We start from the raw sequence: 20,078 nt of genomic DNA on the forward strand, positions 1-20,078 counted from the left end.
TGGGGGGATCCGAGTTCCATCCAGCTTCTCCCCCCAGGTGACCTGTCACTTGGCTGCTGGAGAAAAGCAAAGGAAATTTGCAGCTCAGAAGTGTCATCAGGTCCATCTGTGAAATCACCTCCTAAACCTGCCTGCAGGTCTGAGGGACGAGGGGAGGTCTGGCCAGACTCTCCCTCTAGCTTTTTCTCCATAGCCTGGAGAAATAATTTAACCTCTCAGTTCCTCCGCCCCAAACGTTTCCCCCTGGCCTTTCTCCTCTCCTCCTGGGGACTAGGAGAAGAAATTGGTGGCTGTTTGTCACATGGGACCTAGCTTTGCACAAGTAACTCAGGCCGACCTTGACCCGGGGAAGGCCAAATGGGGCTCAGGACTTCGATTTGCAGAATGAATGCGGGAAAAGAAATGCAGGATTTTGTGGCCAGACTGCGCCAGGGTTTCCATTAGAGTCACCAACCAGCCTCAGTGGCGTTTGGGGAGGGAAGGAACAGATCTGTGCAGGGGTCGGGGTCGGGGTTGCTGTCATTTGTGGTTCTCCGCCAGAAAGGCGTTAAGGAGAGGGGTCTGAGCCCTGGAGGCAGGGCCTGGAGACGCCCCTGGCTGGGGAATTGGGCCTCCCCAACCACCGGCAGCCATCCGAGGCCTGCCCCCTCGCCCCCTCCCCGTACCCCCCGCCAAATCTGTGAATAGGCTCCCCTCGGAGATGGGGCGGGGTGTGGGAGCTTGTGGTGGAAGGCAGCTTCAGGTTCTCAAGAGCAAAGCAGACAAACAAATCACAGCCCCCAAACCCTACTTGGCTACGCTGCAGGAATATGAACCCGGAGGCGCCCTGGCTCCGCTTACCGTTCTGGCTGGACAGCAGCACCTCACGCATCAGACCTTTCAGGGTGGCCCGGTACTTTTCCAGCTGTCTGGAGTTCATCCTCATGCCAATTTGCACGGGAGCAGTCAGCTGTGAAATAAGGCAGAGTTAACAGGAAGGCAGAGTGCACTGTTGACCCCTGGGTGCCCTACAGGTGGTTGGAGGGACCGCGGGGGAGCCGTGCCACTCCTCCAGATCCTCTGGGGTCCTCTGGGAATTCTGGCCCCTCTCCCCAGTTCTCACCTGGGGGCTGGATCCTGGAAGTTGCTGAGACCAGCAGGGAGGGAGGAGGATCAACCAGCCCCCATTTTGCAGATGAGGCAACTGAGGACAAGGAGGTCAAGTAACTTGCTCAAGGCCACACAGGTACTAAATAGCAGAGGGAGAGGTACACCCAGAGGGCCTGGCTCCAGGGTCCATTCCCGGGACCCCCAGGCTACGCTTTCTCTAGCACCCTGGGGACACGTGAGACCAAGGAGGAGCTGTCTGGAGGCTCTCCACCAAGAGAGGTTGTTGGGGCAGAGCAAGGGGCACCAACTGATCTCCCCCCCCTCAGAGCTTCCTGGTTCAATGGTCTTGCTGCACAATCCAAGACCCCCTAACTCTCCAGAGACCCATGACGGAGGAGTCCCAGGCCTGCTCCCCCACCTCCCACCCGACACACCGGGGGTGGGAAATGGACTCAGGAGGCCTGAAGGACAACCTTAGGGGCGGCTCTGCAGGCTGGCGGTTCCAGCCCTGCCTGTGCTGTTCCCTTGCTGTGGGAATGGTTTCCTTACTTTTAAAATGAAGAGGCTGGACTGGATGACCCAGAAAGGACCTCCTGGCCTGCATGTCATGGTTCTAAGGATAAGGAGAGGGGACAAGAGGTACCCACCCCAAGCCTCCTGAGATGTTACATTGGATATAACCTGTACCGTGGGAACCTCAGGGTCAGTGCCATAAACTCTGTCTCAGGTGCATTTCGAGGGCAGTTCTGAGCGAGCTTCCCCTTTGCCAGGCGGAGGACTCACTCCCGGCTCCTTCCTCTAGAGCCCAGGGAGCATGCGGGAAGGAAAAGGGTGCCCCCCCTTCCTCCGCTGCAGTGACAGAACCGAGGTCACTCTCTGTGCCACATGTGTGACCTCACTGTCTGTGGACAGCATGCTGTGGGGACCCAAGGGGGTGCAAAGATCACTGGCCAGTGTTCACTGGGAGGCAGGAGGTGTGCAGTCCAGCTCTGTTCTGCCTTGACGACTGCGTGACCTTGGCAAGGCCCCCACTCTCTCTAGATATCGGTCTGCCAGTCTGCCCCACTCCCTTCCAGACCCCTTTACAGGAAAGTGTTCCACACTCAGTCCTGGGACTTCTTCTTTCTCCATCCACCCACCCCCCACCAAGGATCTCGCCTTGTCCTGGCTTGAAATTCTATATAATCGCTGATGACTCCCACATTTATGTCTCCAGCCCCAACCTTTCCTAAAGTCCAGACTTGCATATCTACCTGCCGGTGCAACATCTCCACCTGGGTGCCCAACAGGCATCTCACAGTTCACAGGTCCAGTCTGACCTCCTGATCTTCTTCCTGCCAACCTGAGCCAACCACAGGCTTCACCAGCTCAGTGAGTGGCAAATCCTTCCTTCTAGGTGCTCCAGCCAAAAACCTTGAAGTCAGTTTTTACTTTTCTCTTTTTTCACATCCTATATCCATTCTTTCAGCAAATCCTGTGGGCTTGTACCTCCAAAATATTTCCAGAATCTGACCACTTTGCTCTGCATCTCCCATGACCACCCTGGGCTGAAGCGCTCTCTCCTCTCTCTCTCTCTCTCTCTCTCTCTCTCTCTCTCTCTCCTTCCCCCTCTCCTCTCCCTCCCTCCCTCTCCCCCTCTCCTCTGGGCCCACTCCTGCCTCAGGGCCTTTGCACTGGCTGTTTCTTCTGCCTGGAAAGCTCTTCCCTCAGATATCCTTATGGTTCACTCCCTCCCTCTCTTCAGGTCTTTGCACAAACACCAATCTATTCATGACACCTGCTCTGATCACCCTATTTAAAATTACCACCCACCCCATCTCCTTTCCCTGTTTTATTTTCCTCCACATCACTTATCTCCACGTGACCTACTATAAAGTTTGCTTATTTACCCTGCTTGCGGTCTGTTGCTGATGCTCCCAGTACCTTGTTTCTGTTCTCCCGGGAGTATGAGCTCCACGAGGGCAGAGGATTTATCTGTTTTGTTTGTCACTCTATCCCCAGTGCCCAGAAGCGTGCCTTGCGCGTAACGGAGGCTTAGTAAGTGTTCTCCGTCTGAATAAATGAGTCTGTGAAATTAAAGAGTCCTACTAGACAAACTCAAGGCTCTCTCCAGCCCTGACAATCTGTGCATCCTCACTGGGCGCTCAAGGCCCTGGACCCTGGGTCCTGACGCAGTAGCTGTCTCCCGGCTCCAGTCTCGGGCAGGCAACGGCACCCCCGTCATCTCTCCCTGAGGACCACAGCTGCCTTCTGACCGGCCTCCTGCCTCCACTCCTGCCGCCCCCGTTCTTTCTGAGTCGGAGCAGATGACCTCCCTGCTCTGAACCCCCAACAGCCTCCCAGGCGTCTTGCCTGGCCCACCAGGCCCTGCTGGCCTCTTGCCCTCTCTCAGCACCCGCTGGGCCTCGAGGGCCTCCGACCCACCAGGGGCTTCCTGAGCTGGGCCGTTGCACTCCCTGCTCCTTCTTCTGGGATGTTCCTTCTCAGCTCTTTGCATGCGTGGCTCCTCCTGATGCTTCTGGTTTCACATCAAATGTCACCTCCTCTGAGGGGCCTTCCCTCCGCTCCCCCAGCCAAAGCAGTGCCCCCAGCCCCACCGTCACTCTCTACTCTACCTCCTTATTTGGTGCCTAAAAAGGTTTATTGTCTCATCTTTGGTATCTGTTTCTCCCTCCTAGGATGGAGCTTGTTGCCTCAGTGTCTGGTTCACAGAACATTCTGTGGTGGCTGGAGACCATCCCCCTACTGGGTTTCTCTGCATTGCCCCCTGTCTGCTCGCCTTGGTAACTTCTTTTTTTTCTTCCTCCAAGGGCTGTGCGGGGTCCACAGGGCCCACCTCCTCGGACCTCTGCTGTACACTCAGGGATTCCTTTTGCCCTTTGTACCGTTCCTTTTCCTAGGGGTCGAGCACAAAACTGTACAAAACTCACTCTCCCTCAACCACCCATACGGCCCCTTGGAGTCTCTACCCAGAGCGCTAAGTGGCCTGAGCTCCCACTCGGGCCGAAAGAACCCCTTTTCCCAGGCACCTCTCACAGGGTGTCTCAGACACACAGAGGCTTGACAATGGCCCTTGATTTGCCCAGCAACAAGTCAGCTCGAAGAGGAATCCGTTCCTTTGTAGTTCAAACATTACACCCAGGTTGTTACTGTTAATTAAGTTAAAATGCTGAAAATAATGGCCGCCCTTCCTGCGTATTAAGTGTGAAAATGTGTTTTTCTTAGCAAAGAGCCTATAAAAAAGATGGTGCGGGCGCTGTGGGGTGGCCCCGAAACTGGAGTCCCTGGGAGGTGATTTATGAGGCAAGACAGGGAGATGAATTATGGAGGAAGGAGTTTGCAGCTTCGTCATAAAAATGTCGGTGCCTGGCAATTATGAGGAGGAAAACCACAGAGCAGATTAATGCCAAGCGTCCTTTGGTTGCCATGTTGCCAGTTCGTGTAACACTGAGTTTGACTCTTTCTGTCCAGCCCCACATCTTGCCGGGCATCCTGCTTGCTAGGTCCCTGAGCACTGAGATCAGATACACCCCCATTCTTTTGGTTTCTCTGAGGACACTCTGGGGGTTCAGCTCTGGGCCTGCCCTGGGACATGGTGATTCTGGAACAGCTGGTCATCTTTCCTGCAGAGGGAGCCAAGTGGTGGACGAAGGTAGGTTTAGGGGATCCTCTGTATCTCCTCCATCACTTTGCATGTCCACCCCTGAAGAAGGGGAGCTGGGTCCAGCCTGGCCTCTGTAAAGGATGCTGTTCACTGGGTGTGTGGAAACCTACCCCGGGACAGAGCGCGTTGCTACAGAGGCTGTGCCTCAGGGCCACGTGACGTCCCAGAGAACTGACTCAGTCACGGATCCCTGTTGGAGCCTTGGTCTCAGACACATGGGACATGAACGTCCATTACTTCATCCCATTTAAAGAGAAACAGGTAATTCCCTGGTGGTCCAGTGGTTAGGACTCTGCACTCTCACTCCTGAGGGCCCGGGTTCAATCCCCGGCTGGGGACCTAAAATCCCACAAGCCGTGTAGTGCGGCCAAAAAAAGAAAGAGAGAAACAAAGGTGGTGAGACACTCAGAACCCCTTGATGTCTAAAGTAAAAGGCCCAGGGAGGCAGGTCCATCGGCCCAGTTTTCCTTAGGCTCCGCTGCCTGAGTTCCATTAAGCCTGCCCTGTTTTCTTCTGGGCTCTAAAGAGAAGGAGGCTTTGGCCACCACTCCCTGGAAAGGCACCTTCTTTCCCGCTCGGACATTTGCGCCCACCTGTCCCCCATCCTTCTCTCTCGAGGCCCTCAGCTCAGGTTCCCCTCTTCCGCACCAGCCCACCATGTTTTCTCCTGCCCTGAACTCAGCGTGTACCAGCAGCATTACTTACTGGACAGTTAGTCACATCCTGCCTTGTGACATCTCCCTTTCGTTTTCTGTTATTAGTGAATCTTTCATATGTTTGTGTCTTGGCTCCCGAGCCAGCTCCCTGAAGACGGGAGGTTCTGAGATTTCCTTGCGTGTCTGGCCTCTCACCCGGGGTGGCCCTTTGCGCTGCAGAGATGCTCCACAAATATTTATTGGCTTGTTAATTGAAAACTTCCCCTGAAGGATGGGCAGGGGTGGGAAAAGATGTCACCCGTGGGAGCCACTGATACCTTTGTGGCACTAGTGAAAGAGTGGAAGTGGCCGGGGGGACGGCTGGGGTCTGGGGTTATCTGGGGTCCTGGTTTTGCATATTCGCCTCAGGTTTTGCATATTTGCCTCAGTGTCCCTGGCACAGCTGATTAAACGTGGGTTTACTGAAGGGACACTTATGCCTCAGAGAAACTAATGTGACTTCAGTGCTGAGCAGGGCTGTGGGTCAACTCGGCCACACTGGGGAGGCGGGCAGCCTGGGAGTATCTTACCTGCATCCTCTGGACTTCGCCGTAGGTGAAGATGGGAATGTAGGCTTCCGTCTGGGAAGCCAGCATGCACCACCAGCCAGCATGCACCACCAGCAGAAAGGCCACGGCCTTGTGGGACAGCATCCTGGAGCTGGACGAAAACAGGGAGCTCCTGTCACCAATGTAGGGTACAGGGACAGGCTGCTGCATTGGAGGCAGGAGCCCTCAGCTCTGGTCCATGGCCCACCTGGAGCTGTGTGATCCTGAGCAAGCCACTTACCCTGTCTGGACTTGGGTCTGGTTTGGGGCTGTACCAGAGGAACTCAGAGCCCCCTCTCTGCCCTAAGCACCCAGGAGAGGCTGCCCTGCCCCCTGCACACACCGGGAAAGAATCATTCCCCTTGGCCCTTCCCTTTGTTACTGACGAGGTCTCCTGGGGTCAGCTGGGCTAATGAAGCAGGAGGGACCCCATGTTGCAGATTAAAACCAGATTGTCAGCAGAACAAAGCCCCAAGATCCAGAGAGCCCTGCCTGCTCCCTGAGCCGATTAGGATGATAAAAGGGATGGACCCAGGCCCAGCTGATTCCAGCTCTGCCTGGGACCACTGGGCCAAGACCCCAGGTCTAGAGAGGAAGGGCGGAGACCCTCTGCCCACGCGGAGGCAGAGCCAGATGGAAGACTTCAGCTTGGAGCAGCATCTAAGAGCAGAGCGGGGTTCCCACCCCTCTGGGCCAGCACCGGCTCTGGAACAAACCCTTTCCCAGCTCCAGCGAGTCCAGCTGCCTGCTGGCCGCCATCCAGAAACAACTTCCTCCCTGTAACAACCCGCACCAACGCCACCAGTGCTGGCGAGGTGCCAGCGTGAGCATGTGTGAGGCCCTCCCACCTCCTGGAAGTGGGTGTGTCAGGAATGGCTGGCGGGAAGGAGGGCTGCCAAGACACCAGGGAGCAGGTGGGCGTGAGGACCTCAGGAGTGCAGGGACTTGAGAGAGGGGCCGGGGCAGGATGGTCCTGTGGAGGGGGGCGTGGCCTGCTGGGCGCTGGCCTTGGTTGATTCCTTACCAGTCCAAGCCCTCTCCCGCACACTCCTCCTGCCCACCTGGGAGCAGGTGTGATCTAGGGAGTAGAGGAGGCCTGGGGAGCAGAAGGGACCCATATGAGGGCAGTGGGGGCTGCAGGCCTGGCCTTCTGAGGCCCGGCGCTCGTCCTAACACCCTCTCCATGTGGCCTCTGCCCACAGAAAGGGGAGAAGGGCGCCACAGGGGGCAGGCCCCTGGAGCAGGGAAGGGAGACCAGAGCGGCCTCTGCTGCAGCGGGGGTGGGGGGACTACAGGGTTCAGATAAAGAGCTTCTGGGGGTCACCTCAGGGCTCCCACAGCCCCTGGGCGGGCTGGCTTCCATTGGGAGGAGAAGGTCCTGCCCCAGACTGGCCTCCAAGCTTCCCTGCAGGTCCAACTTCGACACTCCCTTTGGAGAGAATCTTCCAAGGCTGGGGGCTTGCGTCCTGCCTCTCCGCTAGGACCCGTCTCCTTAGTTGTGTGAAGGCCCCTCTGTCTTCTTGTTCTCCCACTGCCCTGTCCTACTTGGTCTCTCCATGTCGCTAAAACTCCACGAGAAAGAACACGACAGCTCAGACAGCCAAAGCCCCCCATGCCGGCTGCATACAAATTCCCAGGAGGGTGGGACGGACCACCCACCCACTGAAGACCACGTCTCAGAAACTGAGGCCCTGTGCTCTGTTGAGGTAACAGAGCACGGGTGAGGGTGGGGTGCTCTGAATCACTGTTCCTCCTTTCCTTTCCCTGTGGAGTCTCTGGGGCCCCAGCTCCCTTTCAGAGGACACAGCTGTGTCACATTAATGGTGTCCCATTTCCTTCACGGAGATGCTATGGATCCCTTTTCATTCTGGTGTTCACATTTAATTCACTCCATAAGAATCAATAAAAACTTTAAATTAAAAAAAGGCAAAAATCCAATTGCTGCTCATTTTCGTGCTCCAACTGGCAGCCGGCACGTCACCTACATTCATTTGCGCTCCGGGGAGCTCAGAATAGGAGCGAGGGCTTTTCACTGTATGACGAGCTGCCGATTTTCCTTTTCCGTTACCGGGAGTGGGGCTCCAGGCTTCAGGCGCTCGGCTCTGGCTGAGGGGGCACCTGTCTCTTCTCTCTCTCTCCTTTAGGAACCCTGGGTCCCACTAGTCTTGCCCAGCCGTGTCGACTCCCTAGGGACCCAGCCCTTTCCCCTTAATTTCCCAGGGCCAAGACTCCAGGCCAAGTGGGATGGCCCTGCATCCAGGCTGGGCTCCGGCTTGGGTTCCCGGCCTGCAGTCGATGGCACCACCGACCCCAGACAGCTTCACTTTTGCCAGGATTTGCACCCCCTGCTCCTCCCTCCAGCCTGCATGCCTCCGGGCAGCCCTGTGCTTGCCCACTGTGTGCAGCTTTAACCCGTACGCTGGAAACCAGCTCGGGGTACTCAGTCTGAAGCCCAGGTGGGTATTTGAAGGTGGCAGAGGGCCACAGGAGCGGGTCAGCTCACCCCAGAGAGCTCTGGACGGGGCGGGCTCGGCTCACATCCCATCCTCAGGCTACTGCCGATACCTCCCCCGCCCACGTTCTCTGGCTACTCACAGTGTGAGTGTGGTCTGAGTGGGCCAGGCAGAGCCTCTCTCTGCTTGTCTGCTGGTGTCTGACTGGTCTGATGGGCCCTTATATACCTCCTGCCCTCCCTTTGGGGCCCATTAACCTTTGGCCATACCTTTGGGGGCTCTGGGTGGGGAGCCTGGATTCTTGAAGCTCGTGGAAACAACGGGCAGGGCCTGCCACGCTGTGGATGTCAGGGCCTTTCCTGGAAGGCCTTTTCCTTCCTTTCCTGCTGGAGGCCAGCCCCCGCCCAGATGGCACTCTCCTGTCCACTTAGAGCTCGACTGCCGCTCAGAGGGTCATTTTAACAAAAGCCCTTTCTTTTTGTTACTTAAATATATAATGTTGACCGTCTCCAGGCCACTCTATTGATCAGATTCTCTGTTGGCCTGGCAAAGTGATGTACTAGGAAGATAACTTGTCTTTGGCCTTTCCCCTGAAGCTCCTCACGAAAGAAAGGACACCAGAGTGTGTGGCAGCATTTCAATAGATTAGGGAAAAGCAAATGGCAGTCCAGACCCAGGGCCGTGGAGGCCCAGAGTCTCCGTGGAGGGCCAGGGAAGGCGTAATGTTTTCAGTACAAAAGGTTTGTAGCCTACATGGGGAGAAGGGACACCTACCCTGGAAATCTTTTGTGGTAATTGTGTCATTCAAATGGTAACTTTAAAAATGTTCAAAGAGGGAAGAGGTGAACCTATTCTTCAGTCAGACAGGGCTGGCTGCTGCTGGCTGGTGCCGTTTCCAAATACAGTGGCGACTCTGGCACCACTCAGGGAACGCTCGACACACGTGCTCTAATTAAATCTCAGCACCCCCTACTGGTTGCTGAGGTTGGTGCTCCTATTTTCCCCATTTTACAGATAAGGAAACTGAAGCACAATTAAATCCCTCTTCTGTGACCCTACTGCAAGATCTCTTCATATAAAGGTCAAGGCTGGATGTGACCAGGTGTGGCAGAGGGTGGGAGCGGGGGCTTCTGGGATGCAGGACACACACAGGTGCAGAGCATGGTGGTGTCCCGGGAGGTCCACTGTGTGGTTGGAAAAGGGTCAGTCTGGGAGCCTTAGAAACCAAGTAGAAGGATTTAGATTTGATGGGGGAGGAAGCCGGGCGTCCTCACGGTGTCTTGAAGGGGATACAACAAACGTGTCATGGTGGAAGATCACTCAGTGTCTGGGTGTAGGCGTAGGAGCAGGGAGAGGCGGGGCTGGGAGACCAGTGGGGAGGTGGCTGGGCAGATTGGTGTGAAGTCCCGAGAGTCTGGTGGGCAGAGGCCTTTCCCCAGGTGAACCTTGTTGGCCATTAGTGTCTTCCAGAGAGGCTGCCCCCAAACATTCAGAAGCCCTGCTCCTCATCCAGGAACGCCTATCCTGTCGTCCTTCCACCAGCCCTGGCTTTTGTCCTCTGACAGAAACAAATGTTTGCAGTGCTTCAAACCCAACCCAGATAACCTCTAAATTCCCTGCTCAGCAGGGCTTCCCACCAGCTGGGGCTCTGTGTTCTATTCCAGATGCAAGGTTAGACCTCTTCCGGTGTGCTGGATTGGTGACACACTTGTGTATTGGGTCTCTGGAGTCAGAGGAATTAGAGCTCAAAATGCCAGGGCTTGGAACTGAATTGCCATTTCTTAACCCTGGCCTGATCAGAGTCTCAGCGTCCCCATTTCGAGAGAGACTTTTAAGACAAGGTCAGAGAGCTTGGTGGGGGCACAGTAGCCTGAGGGCTGTGAAGGAGCCCTTCCCAGGCTCAGGGAAGGTCGTGGGCTCCTACGGCAGGACATGTCAGCATCTGCATCTCCAGCGTCTCGACCGGGGGGTCAGTCAATATGGGTCAAATCCAGCTCGCCCTCTATTTTTATATAGACTTTGAGCTAAGAGTAATTTTTACATTTTTAATAATTAAAAAAAATCAAAAGAAGAATAATATTTAGTGACAGGTGAATTGATATGAAATTCACATTTCCGTGTCTATAAATACAGATTTATTGGAACACAGCCATGCTCATTCTTTGCTTATTGTCTATGGCTGCTTTGGGGCTATAGCAGCAGGGTTGAATAGTTGAGACATTAATGCCCAGAAGGCCGAAAATATTTATTATCTGGACCTTATAGGAAAAGTTTGCTGACCCCTGACCTCGACAGTGTCTGGAGTGTGAAAGCTGTTTGATACGTAATAAATATCAGCCAGACATCACATGTATCAGTTTTAAAAAAATCTCACAATAACCCTATGAGGCTGGTGTGGCTACTATCCCATTTTATAGGTGGGAAAACTGAGCTGAAACAGCTGGGCTAACGTCACACAGCTATTAAAATGGCAGGACCAGGGTTCAAACTCGGGAGTCTGGCTTTAGAATCCAGTGTGCTTTTTTGCCTCTCAGTATATGATGAGCGAGCACATGAATGTTTACAGCTGGAGAAGGCCCATAACAGAGGCCGGGTACAAATTCTCCAGACCTGTGGCTCTCTCCCTAAGCCATCTGCCTGGCAAGGCATCTGACCGTGGCGCGGTCCCAGCTGACCAACAGGGACACGCGTAGATGGTTCTCGTATGTTCTTAGGTTTGGAGAGACCAGATCTGGACCCAAGAAGGACCGCAGCTGGCAGGGGTTGGGGGGGCGCAGCAAGCCTGTCTGCCAAGCACGGGGGAGATGCGAAGCTATTCCTGCCCCCCGCCCCTTCACACTCTGCTGGGCCAGTCTGGGCTCTGGTCCAGAGACACCTTCAAGACACTCTGTCTGGGCTTCCCTGGTGGTGCAGTGGTTGGGAGTCTGCCTGCCGATGCAGGGGACACAGGTTCGTGCCCCGGTCCGGGAGGATCCCACGTGCCGCGGAGCGGCTGGGCCCGTGAGCCATGGCCGCTGGGCCTGCGCGTCCGGAGCCTGTGCTCCGCAACGGGAGACGCCACGACAGTGAGAGGCCGGCGTACCGCTAAAAAAAATAAAATAAAAAAAAAAAAAAAAAAAAAGACACTGTCTGAGAAATGATTACGAGCCTGGAAACCGGAGACAGGCCTGCAATGAGGGATGGGGAGAAGGGAAGTGTTGGAAACAGTAAATAACCTGGGATCAATTTTCTGGGCGTAAATAGCATTATCCTGAATTGCTTCTGTGATTCAGTACTTCTGATCCAAGCAATTTGCAGTGCTACGCTATGATATCTGCAGTTTGGTGTGGAAGGAAGGCAAATCGGGGTTCATAAAGGGCTACACCTCGTAATGCAGAGAGGGATGTAGACTCTGGGGGAGGGGGCGAGTGGGGGGGCGCTCAGGGTCTGCTATGGGGTCACAAACAGGGTTAGCGGCACCAGCCACAAGGACATGTCCCTCTTGGCGGCAGATCTTGTGGGTCGGCCCTTTAGGAACCGACTCAGCGAGAACAGGCCTGTTTTCCCCTAGCTGTCAGGTGCCTTGGCCTCAACGTGTATTTTCCACTGTCACGGTTACTGTTTCAGGAAAGGAGAGGTGGCCGGATAACAAGCCTGATAACGACAACTTTGTCTTTATTACGTACACCGTCTCTCCCTCCAAATGCTCAATTAGTGGCTGTTTCTCCTGCTAGAAACTGGACAAAAATAAGACGAAGGCATAATCTGATGTTCTTCATTCTCCAAGTGGGAATTGCCCCGGATGTGCAGCGGCTGAAGCTGAGGGGAGGCATAAAAACCTAACGCAAGTCAAGAGGAAGGAAGTTCCCAAAACCCAGAGGAAATGACTCAAACCACATGTGGGCACTTGATTGCCTCTTTCCCCCGTGTTGGGCAGAGGTATTAGCAGCTTAGCTCTGCTCTCCTCGTGACCTTGAAAATATCGTTTGCGGGGTGCCGCGGTAACATCTTCATTAATGGCCTGGAACAGGGAGGCAACGGCATGTTAATTACATTTGCAGCTGAGACTAAATTGGGAGTCGTAGCCAACATCAGGATGGACAGAGACCTAATGCAAGAAGACGTCAGGAGGTTAGAACTGTGAGCTGGAAACGGGCAGGTGAGTTGCTGGACATATGTCATCGAGGCCCCGAGGACACAGCACGGAGGATGTGGGTGACAGGCAGGGGTCGGCAGAGAAGGAAAGCTGCAACTGGGGGCTCCTGGGGGGGAGGTGTGGCGGCTCGAACACTGTCTTGTTTCCCCTCAAAGAGGCAGAGGGCCTCTAGAGGATGACGGAGTTCAGATGAACAAAAATAGCCTGGGATTGCTGGGAGTGCCAAAGCTTACGGCATCAAAATGAAAAATGAAAGGTTTCCAAAGGTCAACTTGCCCAGAACTCTGGGAAGAATTAAACGTGCACTGCTCACCTTATGCCAAGGCCAAGGAGAGGCAAAGAACCCGCTTCTCAAGTGCGGGAGCTGTGGGGGAGGGGGAGGGATAGCTGTTGCTTCCCCTTCGGTTCCAAGCCCTTGACGCCCCCCACAGAGCTGGGGGTGTGCGACTGGGCTCACGGGCAAAACTCCTAGCCCATGGGGACAGCATTTAAAACTGGGGCAGGCAAAGCACCGAGAGATGTGTTTTAGGCAATGACTGTGCCCTGGCCCAGGGGACACAGGCTTCGGTGACCTGTGGGGTAATTTTGTTCTTTTCCTTCTATGGCTCAGGGTCCTTTTTCGGAACACACAAATGATTCATTGAGAGATGATACACAGCAGACACCACTGTAGGCCAAGAACCCCTGGTAGAGAAGCAGTGCCAGTGGAGAGGAGAACACAGACGTGCAGAGGGTCCACCCAGAATTAACTTCCAATTCGTTGCGCTTCTTGTTTGCGTGTTACATCTGCACTTCAATGAACATTCCTGTGTCTCCGGTTTCCTGTAGAGTCCATCCCACACTCGACCACAACCCGGACCCGAAACAATCCGATAAGATCTATTCGGTTCAGCCGCCTGGACTGTTGAACGTGTGCACAGAACTTCGGGACTCGGCTGAGTTTCACAATAGCATCCCTGCCGACCTCCCGGTCAATACATCCCTGGGTGGTTAATATACTCCTAGAAATGTCCCAGTCACCAACTTGCTTCTGGGTTCCCTTTCTATTCATGGGGGTTTATCACGAAAGCTGCTGCTATAAAACTTTAAGAAGAAGAGGTCCCATAACTTTTCTTCCAGGGACAGGACGCGGGTGCTAAGAGCTGGGTCTGTGGCCCGGACTTCGGTGAGATCTGCTCCTTCTGTGAATTGAACTGATAACACCGGGTCTCCTTTCCATTGAATTTTAGCTATATGTATTTATTTGTATGGAGATGATAGATGTGTGTGAAGAGAAAGCAGATGGCTTTGCAAGTGACGAATTAATTTTAAGGAAAGTTTGGCCTCTCATAAGCTGAAGCACCTCCTTTCTCTTCAGCCCCTTCGGGGCAGGCAGCTCCCAGCTCCCTGATCCCAGGGCACGAGGTGCTAGAACAAGGAGGCAGAGACAGCTGACACATTTTCATAAATGATCAGGGAAGTTGGTGTTTTAGAAAAGTTCATGCTTTCATGTTTAAGAAGGAGAGAAGTCTTGGTAGAGGTTTTATGCCGTGTGGATGGGAGCCAAAGTCATTTCAAATGTCAGCCTAACCCAGGGCCTAGCCCAGGGCCTAAGACTCAGGTAAAAGGCGTTAATAGCTGTCCCAACTTCTTCTCTTCCATTGCATCACTGAACCTCAGTCGCTGACCTTCCCACATTTGCTGGGCTGACGCTTTTTGGATCTGGGGGGCTGCCAATGGCTCCTAACGGGAGCAGCGGGCCACATGCAGCCTCTGCCGTTGACAGATGTGGCAGTCACGCAGACTCCTTCACACCAGCCCACTCCGGAGGTGAGTGGCAGGGAAAGGGGGAGGATTCTGTTTCCTCTGTGGTCCAGCTCTAGGGTTGGGTGGCCAGGTGGGGTCTGGGCAAGGGTGGGGGGCAATGGAGGAGGGTGAGTTTACCCAGGAATTCATGGGGCATTGTTGGCTGCTAAAGGGGCCATTCACAGCTCCGGCCTCTTCATGAATGTCTGGCTGAGCAGAGACCTGGTGTCCCACCACAGTTAGCGTGGTCCTCAGGTCCTGAACCATTGTGGCCTATCGTGCACCACATCTAAGTGAAGGAGGTGCCAAATGGGAAGGTCCTAAAATCCCAGCTGGGATAGCAAGGCAAGACAGAGGCATGATCTTGTGCTCACACCATAGGACATGAGCAAGATGAATTTGGAGAGAGCAGTTTAGATAGTGGCAAGCCTTGACTATTCTCCCCTAGACCTAACACAAGAAAGAGCTGCCCAGAGCAGCCCTGAAGACGGGGGCATTAGAGCTCACCCTCACCGCCCCTGGGAGCACTCATCTGTCTGTTTCCTTTTCCACTTCTTAGAATATGATTTTTCTTGAAAGAGCAACCAAGTTATTGGGAAACTGCAGCGCCAAACACTGCAGGACTTTGAGGGAACACCCCCCCCCCCCCCAGTCTCAGGCAAGACCCAATCACAGAGATAATTCGTTTAATCGTTATTCACCCAGGGCCTATAGCATGAATGTTTGACTGTCAGAACTGAATTCCACCCCAAAGAAAAGCTATCCTCAGAGAAGATTTGCAGTTGTTCTTTGTAAAAAGGAGAGAAAAAAGAGGGAATTTATTTAAAATAGACACGAGTAAGCTCCCGAGGGACGGGAGACATACATTGCAAGAACAGCTCCTATCAAACTTGAATCCTCCTGGTTTAGGGCTCTGCTGAGGAGGAGGGAAAATGAAAGGGAACTGAGTATCCCCACTCACTTCCAAGTCACATCAAGGCAGTCAGCTTGTGACAGGAAGATTACCTGCAGGAGGGCTTTATTTGATGTGAAAAGGGTTAACGTCATTTTAGTAGATTAGAAATTCTCTGGGTCTCTTAGGGGTGAAAAGCAAATACAGAGCTTATACATGAAGGGATGTGCATGAGCCCTTTCTAGATACTAGCAACAAAAGCGGGGGAAATGGCCAGACTTGCTTTGTGTTTTAACACACAGGCTCGTGAGGATCATGGTTTTTATTATTCTCAATTTAGGGATGGACTTGCTGGGTTGTGGGGAGGTGACAGGGTGCAAGGGTGGGACTATGCTAAAAGCTTCAGCCAAAGACACTGGGTGTGGACTGATAAAGTAATCACAGTCCATATCCACAGAAGCACTTGCTCTGGTTGACAAGGAAGACGAATAGCCAGGAATCAATGCTGAATACCAGGAGAGGGGAGTAAGCTCTAGAGGACTCCAGAGGAGAGGACTTCCTCAAGGCCAGTCATCAGGGAGGGCTTCCAAGGCAGGGTGGGATGGGAGTGGGGTGAGCAGACTTTGGCTATGTGATGGGAAGGCGTGTGAGACTCAGAAACCTCCATTCCCATGCCACCATTTTCTCCCTTTCCGACTCTTTCTCTTTCCTCGTCGCCGCATTCCTCTGTCCTCTGCGCCTCCCCACACGCCACCTCCACCCTCCCCAGAGACTGAGGACACATTTCAGGCCAGCCGTGTTATTGGATTTTAAATGATGCTATGGCTTTTTAATTCTTGCTTTAATTGCCTTTCCATGCAGGGCACCGAGAATGGTTGATTACAAGGCATCTGGGCCTGGTGATGACATTCCTTATCCGATGTCCCTTCAAGCTGCGGTGAAAAGGACGAACTCTCGGGGCCCTGAGAATGGGGTTTTCTTAGGCCTCGCACCGCCAACCCCCCCTCCCCCATCCTCCAACCTGCAGGCACCGGGTGGTGGCTAGGGACTGAGGTGCTGTCCGTGGTGCTGACGGCCCAGGCCGCCCCAGTTAACCAGGCTCTCTGGCCAGCCCAGGGCACACCTTCAAGCAGCTTTGGAACTCGGAGGGCCGAAAAATTTAAACGAATGGACTTGGACATACTTCCCTTTTCCCCTAAGGGCAGAAAAACATTCCCTGCTGCGTCTCTGGAATGACTACCCCTCATTCAAGGGTACTCAGCGGCAAAGTGGGGTTGAGTGGCACTGCCGGGAGCTGGGAGAACAAGAGATTTGGAAGGATGGGGAGAGGAGTGTGGGCAGGCGCTGCTACAACCTTCCTGCTGTGCGTGGGGGCCCAAGGGAGAGGAGCCCTGAAAATAAGACCCAGCCTGGCAGCCATGCCCAGCTCCTTCCCTCAGCCTCTGGCCTGGTCAGGCCCATATGGGGAGTCCAATTTGTCCCCTCATCATTTTCCCTCAATGCTCATCACAACAGGCTCAGCACTGTGCCAAAGAGAAGGCTCCCACTTTGTCCTAAGCGACTCACAGCTGCTTAGTGAGGCCAGGCTCCCACGGATCCGCACGGGCAGATGCTGCGTGGGGATGAGACAGCTCATTAGAGGATTAAACATTCTGGGTGTGGTGGTAACTGCGTGGGGTGGGCAGCAGGCCTTTCCTCAAACTCACAAGCTGCTGCCCAGAGGTCCTGCATGACAGCTTCCGGCCTGGGCCCAGCTTGCGTTCAAGGGAGGGGTACCCTGGAGGTACCCAGGGAGGGGTACTGTTCCATCTCACTGGCTGCTGCTCTGGGTTTCTGCTCTCTTCTCCAAGCATTCTCTGTTTTCTCCCTCACACCCCGTCTCACAGCCTAGCGGTGAGTAGCTGCATCTGATGGGTCCCTCTCCATAGATGTCACACATCTCTTTCTCTACTTTTCTTTCCTCTGAGAACTTAATCCACTTGGAATCCTCCTGTGTCCGGTAGATCCATGGTCATAGTCAATGACCAGGGGGCTATGTATCCAGTGCTCTGGAAACAGGAATGCAGTCCACTTCCTGAGGGCTGAACACTCTCTGGGACAGAGGAGGGCAGGAGGACCACTTCCCATCCAGGGGGGGTCCTGAAAGGGATGATTTCTAGAAAGCCAAGGAGGCCACAATTTCTTGCTGAGTCCACCTTGGCACCACCTGTATTTTTTCCAACACCAGCAAACAATTCCATGTCTAAGGATACAGATGAACAGCCAGATGAAGAGATACATAGGGTGAGGTCTGGGAGGGTCCTGAGTGCGGGAGCTTCTGTCCCAGGGAACTGGGGTGCACCACCCTCTCAGTGTGTGAATGCATTCACCAACCCAGAAGCTCTCCGAACCCTGTCCTTTTGATTTTCTTATGGAGGCTTCATTACATAGGTATGATCGGTTATATCATTGGCCGCTGGCAATTGATCTCCATCTCCAGCCCTTCTCTCCTCCCTGGAGTGGGGGCAGGGAGGGGCTGAAATTTCCAACCCTCTAATCACGTGGCTGGCTCCCCTGGCAACCAGCCCCCAGGCTTTAGGGGTTTTCCAAAAGTCACTTCATTAACATAAACTCAGGTTGGTCGAAAGTGGCTTGTTAGGAATAACATGGTACAGATGAACCTATTTGCAGGGCAGGAATAGAGACATAGACATAGAGAACGGACATGTGGACATGGGGGGAAGGGGAGGGTGGGACGAACTGGGACATCAAGATTGACATATATACACTACCACGTGTAAAATACATAGCTAGTGGGAACATGCTATAAAGCACAGGAAGCTCAGCTAGGTGCTCTGTGACGATCTAGATGAGTGGGATGCGGGGGAGGGAGGTCCAAGAGGGAGGGGATATAGGTATACGTATAGCTGATTCACTTCATTGTACAGCAGAAACTAACACAACCTTGTAAAGCAATTGTACTCCAGGAAAAAAAAAAAAAAAAAGACTCTCCCTTCACCTTTCTGGTTCGGGCGGGGGCTGTTTAGGAACAGAGGACAAAAGGCCAAATATTATAACAAACGATTCTCTCCTTTCTCTTATCACTTAGGAAATTTCAAGGGTTTTTGGAGATCTGCGCCAGAAATGGTGGGTGGGTGGGGAACCAAATACGTATTATCATAAATCTATATCACACCACCATTAGGGAGCACTCTCCTAAATGACGAGGTGTGTAGGGGGCTTAAACACAGCGCGGTGGTGGGAGGGGCTGACAAGAGAGCTCCTCCAACCCATCCTGTGTGAGCTGGAGGGCGCGACGAGGAGGGGGAGCCACAGGGGAGGGAGCTCAGGAGACTGCAGAATGGGGGCGCTGACGTCAAGCCTCACAGCCTGGCACTGCCTGCGTCCCCCACCATCACCACGCTGTCACTGTCATTGCGGGTGTGACAGGCTCCACCCAGCAGTCCCACTTTCATCTCCGGCATTTCAATTCGCTGATTTAACATTTCCCCGGAACGCAGGGCTGGGTTGCCCCCCCCTCCCCCACTTGATTTCTGAGGGTTTGTCTCTTCGCTGTTTTTCTTCTTAAAAGAATAAAGCCAAAGACAAGCACCTGTCTTTTATGCTCTCGGCTGAAATTTTGCAGCTGTTGGTGGTGAAGAGGTGGGGGGAGGCGGAAGGAGGCACGTTTGGGGAGAAGGGACTCAGAGGGACCGGATCTCTGTGCCCACTGAGGGTGGGCCCTGCCTCTGGGAGAAATTTCTGGGCCTGGAGGAGGGTGCGGCTGGCACCTGAGGGTGCTCCCTCACAGCGGGGAGGCCCTGACAACATCCCTGTCTCAGAAAATGTGCTGCCCCAGAGGCTGGATTAGGGTCACTCGCCACAGCTGACTGCAGCATGGCCTGGGCACCTACCGGACACAGAATTAGCTCCTTCACCCCTCACACCCCTCCAGCAGGGAAAGTGGGGGGTGCAAGAGGGCTGCAGGGCCGCCCCAGAGGTCATGGGGCACTGCTCCTCTGTGAGGGGCAGCCCTGTTAGAGAATATAGAGACAAGAAAGAGCTTGACCATGTTTTAGAAACTGACAGGTCAGCATGGTGTGGAGTGAACCCCAGAGGGGAGCTGGTGAGGGGTGGATGAGCTGGGGATGAGGAGGAAACAGGAGCTGGATCATGCAGTGCCTGAAGTCCACCTGTGGATATTTATCATGCTTTGCTTTGGCTGCCCAGCATTCATCCTCCCTCTCTTTTGGGGCTGAGAGAGGGAAGCCAGAGAGTTAGATTCTTTCTCTCTTGTCTAGGATATGGCACTTGAGCAGGTTTGTCTTACACCTCCCTCCTGCCCTGGACTTTGAGTCTCAAGTAGCCAAAGACGGGGAAAAGTCAGGCTCCTTCTGGGCAGTGATGTGGGATGTGGGGCCTAGCAGCCTTGGGCATGTTCTGTCCTGGTTGTTCCTGCCAAAAGATGCTTCTTGCCTGTTTTCCAAACCTAGAGACTCCTGCCATCAATTCTGAGGGCCCAGATATCTTTCAGCAGAGCCTTTTTTTTTCTTAAGCCATCCAGAAACAGGTGATATTACATATGAATGGACACATCCTGATTGAGCCTGGACAGGAGTCTGGATTCAAATGGGATCCATTGAGAAGTTTTAGGCAGGAGGCAGTGGTGGGGGTGGGGGACAGGATCTGAGTTTTGTTTTTAAAAGGCCATTCAGGGTGCTAGGTGGAGAAAAGATTGTGAGGAGGCAAGAAAAGAAGACTGGACACCAGTTGGGAGGCTCCAGGCCAGGTGAGAGATTATGACGGTGATGGAAACCAAGGATTCAAGATACATACTT

At 53.9% G+C, this 20,078-nt stretch overlaps 1 protein-coding gene and 1 non-coding gene across 2 annotated transcripts in view; one reads left to right on the forward strand and one right to left on the reverse strand.

Moving 5' to 3' along the window:
• The window catches only part of MLN (motilin), a 6,289-nt gene extending 188 nt beyond the window's left edge, over window positions 1-6,101 (reverse strand). The window contains exons 1-3 of the mRNA XM_007460857.1: window positions 5,979-6,101; window positions 3,869-3,985; window positions 841-949 (exon numbers count right to left, since the gene is read on the reverse strand). Coding sequence (XP_007460919.1) covers window positions 841-949; window positions 3,869-3,985; window positions 5,979-6,101 — 349 coding nt within the window. The remainder of the gene's footprint in view (window positions 1-840; window positions 950-3,868; window positions 3,986-5,978) is intronic.
• TRNAE-CUC (transfer RNA glutamic acid (anticodon CUC)) lies at window positions 5,020-5,092 on the forward strand. Its single transcript has one exon. It is a non-coding gene; the product is annotated as a tRNA-Glu (tRNA).
• Window positions 6,102-20,078: the final 13,977 nt, after the last annotated feature.

Source organism: Lipotes vexillifer, unplaced genomic scaffold (assembly GCF_000442215.2).
Source record: "Lipotes vexillifer unplaced genomic scaffold, Lipotes_vexillifer_v1.1 scaffold921, whole genome shotgun sequence".
Taxonomy (NCBI): Eukaryota; Metazoa; Chordata; class Mammalia; order Artiodactyla; family Lipotidae; genus Lipotes; species Lipotes vexillifer.